Source organism: Euleptes europaea, chromosome 20 (genome assembly GCF_029931775.1).
Source record: "Euleptes europaea isolate rEulEur1 chromosome 20, rEulEur1.hap1, whole genome shotgun sequence".
In the NCBI taxonomy this organism is placed as follows: domain Eukaryota; kingdom Metazoa; phylum Chordata; class Lepidosauria; order Squamata; family Sphaerodactylidae; genus Euleptes; species Euleptes europaea.
The window spans coordinates 8,702,417-8,713,049 of record NC_079331.1 but is presented as its reverse complement, the minus strand read 5'-3'; the positions used below and the strand labels follow the sequence as shown (position 1 = coordinate 8,713,049).

The 10,633-nt window shown below is 44.3% G+C and overlaps 1 protein-coding gene across 1 annotated transcript; it reads left to right on the top strand.

The window, feature by feature from the left end:
• Positions 1-805: 805 nt before the first annotated feature.
• On the top strand, positions 806-9,827 carry MAPK6 (mitogen-activated protein kinase 6). Its single transcript, XM_056865809.1, has 5 exons — positions 806-1,369; positions 2,989-3,133; positions 4,815-4,979; positions 6,418-6,619; positions 8,730-9,827. Exons 1-5 carry the CDS (start codon positions 815-817, stop codon positions 9,823-9,825), a joined length of 2,163 nt encoding a protein of 720 aa, XP_056721787.1. The 5' UTR covers positions 806-814; the 3' UTR covers positions 9,826-9,827.
• Positions 9,828-10,633: the final 806 nt, after the last annotated feature.

The following is a 10,633-nucleotide window of genomic DNA, read 5'->3' as shown; positions in this document are numbered from 1 at the left end:
CCTGGGACCTTCTGCATGCCAAGCAGATGCTCTATCACTGAGCCACCACCCCTCCCCATGTGAGCAATACTGAGAACACCCAGTTAAAAAAGCTGAGCTGGTTTGGGGCAGCGTCTGTGTGGCCCGAGTATTAAGACGTGGTTGTTTTTGTCTCCCCTCCCCCTTGCAGGTTTCCACGGAATAAGATGGATGGCAGCTTTGATTGTGATTGTGGTGAGCTGGAGCCACCTGATAATTAACCGGCAACATCTTTTGTGAATCAAGAGCTGCCACTTCCTCAAACTATACTGTAAACAAAAAGAAGACCGTCGTCGGAAAAGCGCTTGCCACACCATAGAATGCAGCTGCTCGGGGCCAGTCCAACACTGAATGTATCTGCACTGTGAGGAGAGGATGTCGACAGAAGCCTATTACCTGCGTATTTATTCACATTTTTGTTAAATGATAGCCAGTTTAGCACAGTAGAGCTTGATCGCATAATAAGTTATGTCATTTCATTCCGTTTGATTTCCTCGCGTTTTCCTTCGCCGTCTGCGGATGTGCGGCACCTTCCTTGAACTATGAGTACGACACCCTTGCGATCTTGGCTCAGTTTGATTTGCAGGGTCTTGTAGGCACCGAGGGGGCACAACGGGCCTGGTTGGCGGAGCGATGCGATGCGAGTGTCAAGAAGTTGTCCTACAGTCGACCTGAAGCTTTTCTTCTCCTTTTCCGTAAGATCCTTTGCGTCCCAGCGGAAGCGTCTTCACCCGTTCGCAAGAAGCCCAATAGCTTAAAAGAGGGGGAAACAAGAACGCAGAGAATTTTTCTCAAAATGGCAGAGAAGTTTGAAAGCCTTATGGACATTCACGGTTTTGATCTGGGTTCTCGGTATATGGACTTAAAACCTCTGGGCTGCGGTGGCAACGGCTTAGTTTTTTCTGCTGTCGATAATGACTGTGATAAGAGGGTGGCGGTCAAGAAAATTGTCCTCACGGATCCTCAGAGCGTGAAGCACGCTCTGCGGGAGATCAAAATTATCAGGAGGCTTGACCACGACAACATCGTCAAAGTGTTCGAAATCCTCGGCCCCAACGGGAGTCAGCTGACGGACGACGTGGGCTCTCTGACAGAACTGAACTGTGTTTACATTGTCCAAGAGTACATGGAGACCGATCTGGCCAACCTGCTGGAGCAAGGGCCCTTACTGGAAGAACACGCCAGACTCTTCATGTACCAGCTGCTACGTGGCCTCAAGTACATCCACTCTGCAAACGTTCTGCACAGAGATCTCAAACCTGCTAACCTGTTCATTAATACCGAAGACCTGGTGCTGAAAATTGGTGACTTTGGTCTCGCTCGGATAATGGACCCTCACTACTCCCATAAGGTATGTGAAGAGGTGCCTGGCTGCCTTATCCAGTGTGGTGTAATGGTTTAAGAGCGGGGGTTTGGAGCGGTGGACTCTGGAGAGCTGGGTTCGATTCCCCCACTCCTCCACGTGAGCTGAGTTCTTACGTGAGCGGCGGAGGCTAATCTGGTGAACCGGATTGGTTTCCCTACTCCTACACATGAAGCCAGCTGGGTAACCTTGGGCAAGTCAGTTTCAGTTGCAGTTACCTTTATTGGCATGATAATAATAATGACAGGAGTGCATTCGTGTGCTCCCTCTCGCTAAGAAGGGTCTCACATACCACAATATAACTAAAACATGGCTATCAAATTAGAACTCTTCAGTTTAAACACTGTAATGATGCATTCTTCCGGACAACAGATAAGAACCACAGCAAACACCAAGTAACACCAGTGCCCTTTTATTTATTGGTACCCAATATCTATACATTGACTCAGTTGGTTTTGTTTATTTATTTCCTTACCCTCTTGGTTTATTTTTATTTTTTATTTTTAATAACCATTGTCAGAAATTCTGCCACATGTTTGGAAACAACAGGTGTCGTGTCCGCTAATAAAGATGTGATGCCATCATATGCTGGATTGACCTTGGGCAAGTCACAGCTCTCTTCGAGACCCTCTCAGCCCCATTTACCTCACAGGATGTCTGTTGTGGGGAGGGGAAGGTGATTGTGAGCTGGTTTGAGTCTCAAGTGGGAGAGAAAGTCGGCATATAAAAACCAACTCTTCTTTAAAAAAATAATGTGTGGTGAGCAAACTCAGGTTTGCTGCTGAGGATCGGCTCTGCAGGGAGCTAGTGCCAGTGCAAGTCCTTGACAAAAGTGTGCTTTGTACGACATTTGTCACGGTCACACTTGACATGGTTTTTAGATTACACAAGAATATGTGAAATGATCCCAATGTTCCCATTTCTTGATTAACCAAGGCCACTTCTTTTGTATGGAAAGCTTCTGACTTTGCAGAGGAGTGTGGGAGGATACAAGCCAGTTTGTTAAAACTGCACGCCAGTAAACTTAAAGATGGCATCACCAGCTTTTTAAATAAACAGTGGCATGTTCTGAACATGTCTGTTTTTATTGTTTGGTGTCTCTGGCTGGTGGTTATTTTTCGTTAAATTAAGGCTGGGGGAAAGGCGGCATGGTACAGCCCAATCTCGGAAGCTGAGCAGGGTCAGTACTTGGAAAGGAGACCACCCAGGAAGACTCTGCAGAGGAAGGCAATGGCAAACCGCCTCTGCTTCTCACTTGCCTTGAAAGCCCCTCGCTGGGGTTGCCTTAAGTCGGCTGCGACTTGATGGCACTTTACACACACAAATAAAGGCTGAGTGGGAAATCCAGTGTCATAAGAGAGAGCCGGCGTGGGTACCGTGAAGGGAGTGTCGGACTGAGAGGTTCACGTTCCCTCTCACCCCTCCACTGGATGACTTTGGGGCAGGTCGCTCTCTCCGCCTAGCCCACCCCACAGAAGTGCTGGTGGTGACCAAGTAGAGTAACCCCACCACCACCACCCCTACGCACAACCCTGAGCTGCTTGGAGCTTTAAGGCAAGGAACCGTTGTTATAAATCAAATGTGAGTAAAAATTTCTTTCTCTGTAGGGCCATCTTTCTGAAGGATTGGTCACTAAATGGTACAGATCTCCTCGCCTCTTGCTGTCTCCCAACAACTATACTAAAGCCATTGATATGTGGGCTGCAGGTTGCATCTTTGCTGAAATGCTGACAGGGAAAACTCTCTTTGCAGGTTGGTGAAGACTGATTGGCCCAGGACTGCCAGTTTGAGTGTAAAACCTTTGTGCTGTGTGTTAGCATTTGCCAGGGAAAGCCTCGGTGTGCCCGTTTCTCCCCCCCCCCCCCCCAAGCCGCTTGTTGACAGCTTATCGAAATGGGCAAACAGCAGAGAATCTTAATCTGAAGAGCCCCATGGCGTAGAGTGGTAAGCAGCAGTACTGCAGCCAAAAGCTCTGCTCACGGCCTGAGTTCGATCCTGAGGGAAGTCGGTTTCAGGTAGCTGGCTCAAGGTCGACTCAACCTTCCATCCTTCCGAGGTCGGTAAAATGAGTGCCCAGCTTGCTGGGGGTAAAGGGAAGATGACTGGGGAAGGCACTGGCAAACCACCCCGTAAACATAGTCTGCCTCGTAAATGTCGGGATGTGACATCACCCCATGGGTCAGTAATGACCCGGTGCTTGCACAGGGGACTACCTTTACCTTTAGAGAATCTTACTCTGTTTACGAGCAAGAAATTTCACATCAATGACTCCTTTTTTTGTAAATTAGGTTATGTGTGCTAAATAATAGTATCTGATGTCACATAGTGTTCAGATCTGTGGCCTTGTTACCTCTTGAGCATTGAAGCATGAACTGTTTTGTATCCAGATGTGCAGGTAGGTTAGTTGGTATGAGATTTGTACCAGTTGAGAAAGTAGCTGTTCATGTGCAGATTCTGTCACACGTCTGTGTGCTCACTGAACCAACAAGTGAGGCAGCAGCCAGCGGGGTCACACCAAGAAGGGACAGGGTCCTACATAGTTTTCTTTCCGTGTGGTGTTCCCTGATAACTGTTTACTTTCAGCACCTTCCAGTCTGGATATGAAAACTTGCTACTAAGCTGTATACTGCGGGGTCTACCTTAAGGCAAAGGTTAATATTGTGTCGCCCCCATGAACCCTGGGATGTGTTACTAACTCATGGCTACAAGCCTCTGCCTACCTCGGGCCAATCATATACTCTCAGCTTGCCAGATGCCAGGCCCTACCGTTGGCTGTTTTAGAAGGGAAATATAAGAAGATCCCTAGATCAGAGAGGTTATGTCCATGTGGAACGGGGGACATTGAAACCATCGAACATGCACTGATATGTTGCCCATTCTACCATGAAGTTAGATCAAAACTTATTTCCCCCCTACTTGGTAAATTCCCTGAAGAGTCAGCTGAGCTTTTGGCAAAGAAGCTCCTATTAGAAGACCCTCAGCTTACGCTCCAAACTGCCAAGTCCTGCACTGTTGCTATTAAAATACACAGAAGTTTGTTAGAGAATGATTGTTAGAATATTTTATAATTTTATCAATTTTAAGATGATAATTTTAACCAGGGGTTGCTTTTATTGACCTTACACCTTTATATGTATGGGCAGTCTGTGATTCTGCGGTACAAAACTATTGAGTCTGGACATTTTGATGTATTGGCACGTGATTGGTCAGTCGACCGTATTAATAAATTTGAATACTCTCAGCTGAACCTATCTTGGGGAGAAAGGTGTTGTATAAATGAAGTAATGAAAAAAAGGATTTTGCATACAAAAACTCAGCTCATTCTAAGGACAGGAAATAGAATTATTTGATATCTCCAGAGTAGTGTTTTTTTTTAAATCAGCGGGTTTTTAGAACCTAAAATGACTTTGTGCGCTTTGTCTTTCTATTTTAGGTGCCCACGAGCTTGAACAGATGCAGCTGATTTTAGAATCGATTCCTGTTGTTCACGAGGAAGACCGTCAGGAACTCCTGAATGTCATCCCGGTTTACATTAAAAGCGACATGACTGAGCCACACAAACCTTTAACTCAGCTCCTCCCGGGCATTAGCCCTGAAGGTAAACTGGCTCTTCCTCCTCCTGGTTTTTATTACCTCTCTGTTGGCTGTGGGGGAGGCTGCGGGCAGGAGTTTTCTTTTTAAAACTTGTGTGCAGTGCTTAAGTTTTTCACTTAGAAGCTTAGGCCAACTCCGTGGAGAACTGAACGTAACAAAGATCAGGAGTAAGCAGTAGTTAGTACAAACTGTATGTGGGCACCTTTGAGATTTGTATGTGCAGGAATGGCTGTCCACTACTACGTTTATATCTAACATTTATATTCATTTATATTTATATGCGTTTATTTTCAAGTAGCTCAAGGTGGGGATTTCCCTACATTCATTGTTCTGAGGTGGGTTAAGATAAGCCCTAGGTTAGAGGGTGACTGACTCATTGTCACCCAGTGAGCATCATGGGAGCCAGATTTGAACCCAGGTCTCCCCTATCCAGACACCATAATTAAAAAATAGATATATTTAAAAAAGTTCAGTGAATCCATTTCATGTACAAATACAAATACCTTTATTGGCATAATATGTCTAAAATAATATACAAAAGTTGAAATTAAAAATTTGAATGTTAAAAGCTAGTTTGGACACAGTTTATTCTTTCATGTTGAGATCCTCTTTCTGTCTAAGTTCCCATTGGTTGATTGCTGTCATCAAGAATTTCGCCACACTTTCTGTAATTTCTGGGTCCCATTTCATGTACAACAACCTCATATACAAAACTATACAAAAATAATGAGAGTAGGCTCATGCAGTCAACTAATGCGTAACAAAATGTATAGGATGTGAAAAATCCCCGTTTATACTACCATGGCCATTCCTAAGCTTACTTTCATGGCAAATCTTCCCTTTCACAACCTTATATATTTTAATGAAAGGAAAGGAAAAGCTTGGGAACCACTGATCTAAAATAAATAAATAAATATTTTCCGCCATTAAATATTTCAAGTACTTGAAGGGTTGTCATATAGAAGAGGATACCGAGTTGTTTTCTATTGCCCCAGAAGGTCGAACCAGAACCAACGGGTTGAAATTAAATCCAAAGAGTTTCCATCTAGACATTAGGAAGAATTTTCTAACTGTTAGAGCGGTTCCTCAGTGGAACAGGCTTCCTCGAGAGGTGGTGAGCTCTCCTTTCCTGGAGGTTTTTAAGCAGAGGCTAGATGGCCATCTGTCAGCAATGCTGATTCTGTGACCTTGGGCAGATGATGAGAGGGAGGGCACCTTGGCCATCTTCTGGGCATGGAGTGGGGATCACTGGGGAGGTAGTTGTGAATTTCCTGCATTGTGTAGGGGGTTGGACTAGATGACCCTGGTGGTACCTCCAATTCTATGATTCAGAACTTGAAACACTTTTCAAGCCCAGTCAAGGAAGGAGTGAGCGACACCGTTAAAACATAACATGTTTTGAAAGTCACTAAAACTGCTGTGCCCGGTTTTGTTCTTTTTAGCACTGGACTTCCTGGAACAGATACTGACCTTCAGTCCCATGGATCGATTGACAGCAGAAGAAGCTTTGTCCCACCCCTATATGAGCATTTACGCCTTCCCGACCGACGAGCCCATTTCAAGCCATCCTTTCCATATCGAGGACGAGGTGGACGACATTCTGCTCATGGACGACAGCCACAGTCAGATCTATAATTGGGAAAGGTAAGCTGATTTGAAATCCCTTTCTCTGCATGTCAGTCATAAGAACAGAAGAAAGGCCCTGCTGGATCAGACCAAGGTCCATCAAGTCCAGCAGTCTGTTCACGCAGTGGCCAACCAGGTGCCTCTAGGAAGCCCACAAGCAAGGCGACTGCAGCAGCATTTGACTGCCAGACGAAGAGGGTTACGCTTGAGATGCGGATGTGCATTTAAGCAGGGAGAAATGACACAAGATGGGGAGAAGAGGAGTTGGTTTATATATGCCAACTTTTTCTACCCCTTAAGGTAGTCTCAAACTAGCTTACATTCACCTTCCCCTCCTCACAACAGACACCCTGTAAGGTCGGTGGGGCTGAGAGAGCTGTGACTAGCCCAAGGTCACCCAGCTGGCTTAGTGTGTAGGAGTGGGGAAACAAATCCAGTTCACCAGATTAGCCTCTGCTGCTCATGTGGAGGAGTGGGGAATCAAACCCGGTTCTCCAGATCAGAGTCCACCGCTCCAAACCACCTCTCTTAACCACGACACCACACTGGCTCTCAAGAGAGAGATTCCCATGAGGAGAACAGAATCTCTGTATTTTGACGTTCGTGATATCCCTAATATAAACTCGGCCGGGTTAGAATTTTAAATATTCTGTAATTACCTTTGTGCAATGCAGTCACTTTCTGGCGTTACTACTTAATCAGTCACTGGCACAGATGCATATTCTGTCCCAAACTCAAAATGGTTTTTGTTTAGCTTCAGTGAGATGGCTCTGGTTAAAGGGGAAAAATACAGTCAGATGTTCTGTAGTTAAGTGCTCAGTGGGACGATTAGCATTATTATGTACTTCCCTGGTACCTGGTGTTCATTGGAAAGCATCTGCGTTTTGCCAGAGTAGAGGGTGTCTGTTAAAATCTGACTCACTGAGAGAGTGGTTTGTAGTAAACAAGGAAATGTTCCACTAGGGAATGCTTGCAGTGAATGCTTAATGAAATTGATAGGGTAGCCAATAAACCTACCAGAACCAACGGGTTGAAATTAAATCAAAAGAGTTTCCATCTAGACATTAGGAAGAATTTTCTAACAGTTAGAGCAGTGGAACAGGCTTCCTCAGGAGGTGGTAAGCTCTCCTTCCCTGGAGGTTTTTAAGCAGAAGCTAGATGGCCATCTGTCAGCAATGCTGATTCTATGACCTTAGGCAGATGATGAGAGGGAGGGCACCTTGGCCATCTTCTGGGCATGGAGTGGGGGTCACTGGGGAGGTAGTTGTGAGTTTCCTGCATTGTGCAGGGGGTTGGACTAGATGACCCGACTCTATGAATATTCTATGAAACAAACGTGCACAGAATATGGATTGTAGAAACTTGCAGTTTATAACTCTGAAGTATGATTTCAGCAGATGTTTGGGAAAAGGAAGAGGGTGAGTGCTAACTTGAAACCATAGTGCTGTAGGTTACCACTCAGTTCAGCAGTTTAAAAAACATACATGCATACATAGTTGTGGGCATAGTTGCACATCTGTGGAGCTGAAATTTCTCGTCTCTTGTTGACTGTGTAGCATGTCAGCAAGTGGATGACGGCCATTCATTTAATCAAGACCATTTTGGAGCCCCCTACCTGGCAGACATCATAACATACAGCCTCAGAGCTGCCCTTACATGGCTGCGTTTCCAAACCATTCCCACAGAACTACTTGCAGGCCGTTTTTTAAAAAAACTCTGGCTCAACGCATTTGTATATGTCCAGTAGAAGATCTCCCCCATGATGTACTGGCCTTTATAGACTGAGCCCCCCGGGACACGTTTCTGGCAAACATTCTTTCATCGTCACAATTATCATCCAATGCTGACAGATTAATCTATTTGTTATCAGATAGGGACACTTTATATTTCCCAAAAAATAGCCCTTTTTGGCCTGGTGGCCAAGAAAATCAGGGCAAAGCGAATCACGAAAGGTGGTAAAGCTGGATAGTGCCGAATGGGCGTGTTTAATTTCTTAATTTCCGTATTCTTTTAACAATTCTGGTTTTGTATATTTTAACTTCTTGTTCTACTGTTTTTGTTTGTAACGGCCTTATACAATAAACTTGATCTGACCTGATCTATTCATTTAATTAACTACTTGTTGCAGATACCACGAAAGTCAGTTTTCAGATCACGACTGGCCTGTCCACAACAACTTTGAAGCTGACGAAGTCCAGCGTGACCCGAGAGCTCTTTCCGATGGGACCGATGAGGAAGAAGTTCAAGTAGATCCTCGCAAGTATTTGGACGGCGACCGTGAAAAGTACCTGGAGGATCCGGCTTTTGATACCCACTTCTCTACTGAGCTTTGCTGGCCGTATCCGGACCACCACGAAAACAAGTATTGTGATCTGGAGTGTAGCCACACTTGTAACTACAAAATGAGGTCTACTTCCTACCTAGATAATTTAGTTTGGAGGGAGAGCGAAGTGAACCATTATTACGAGCCCAAACTTATAATAGATCTTTCCAACTGGAAGGAGCAAAGTAAAGAGAAGTCAGACAAGAAGGGCAAGACCAAGTGTGAGCGGAACGGCTTGGTGAAAGCTCAGATAGCCCTCGAGGAAGCGTCGCAGCAGCTTGCGGAAAAGGAGAGGGAGAAGAATCAGGGCTTCGACTTTGACTCGTTCATAGCGGGAACCATCCAGCTTAGCCTGCAGCACGAGTCGGCCGAAGTGGACAAATTAAACGACTTGAATAGTTCGGTGTCCCACCTAGAGTCAAAAGGCATGTCCAAGTCAGTGAGCAGGGAGAAGCGCGCGAAAGGGAAGGCCAACCTGGCCCAGTTGGAGGCGCTGTACCAAACCTCATGGGATAGTCAACTCGTGGGCGGGGGGGAGGAGTGCTTTCTCATAGGCCAGTTTTGTTGCGAGGTGAGGAAGGACGAGCAGATGGAGAAGGAGAACACCTACACCAGTTACCTGGACAGGTTTTTTAGCAAGAAGGAGGATGCTGAGGCGCCGGAAGCGGAGCCGGCTGAAGATGGGAAGCTTGGGGAGAAAGACAGAGAAGGAGGCTTTATTAGTAATAGTGGGGAATTTCTTTTTAACAAGCACCTCGAAGCGATAGGTATTCCTCAGTTTCACAGCCCCGTCGGCTCCCCGCTTAAATCAATACCGGCCACGTTAACGCCTTCTGCTGTGAAATCATCTCCTCAGATTCCCCATAAAACATACAGCAGCATTCTGAAACACCTAAACTAAAAACAAAAAACAGCAGACGTTTTCTTTCTTTTTTTTTAATTCATGAAATGCGTGTTTTTTTTAAATTGTAAGTAATTTTTTTTTTACTTGAAATCAGATGATGTAACTTTGGTATGGATTTCCTTAGTTTTCTGTTTACCATTGTTTTTACGAACCAGACTCGCTTTCTTTTACATGACAATTTCTTTTTAAAACTGGCATGTCGTTTGCACACAAAAAGTAAAGAACAGAAGCAAATCAATGCAAACTGCAGGAAGAAGAAGAAGAAGAAAAAACATGGACATGCACTAAAAACGAAGTAGAAACACTCAGTTTAAAACAGTTGTCCATGTTTTGCAGAGTAAGAATAAGAATCTTGCCTTGAAAATTATACAGTGAGACTATACATATTTGCGTGAAAATATCTATTTTTTTCCCTGAAACATTTTTCATTCATATGTATTTTAGAATTTTTTCATACTGTACACATTTTTTAGACACATGATACCAGCAGCAACTGAAAAAAACAAATGCAGAATTTGGTACGCATGTGTTATCTACCTCAAGGTAACAAAGCAGTATGTGGCAAACCATTAACCACCTGTAGTGCTTTTCATAACGCACTTCTATTTAGCCAGCATTATTGTAGTAAGGTGGTATTATGGAGACAGAAAAAAAATATCATTCAATATTTATAAACTGGTATGCATTCTTTATAGTGGAAATGTTAATATGCAGCATTTTTAATTTATTTTAGCAAATTATATTTTCTGTAATGATAGAAAGTCAACTTTAATTTTTTTTTTTGGAACTTGCTTTACAGATTTTT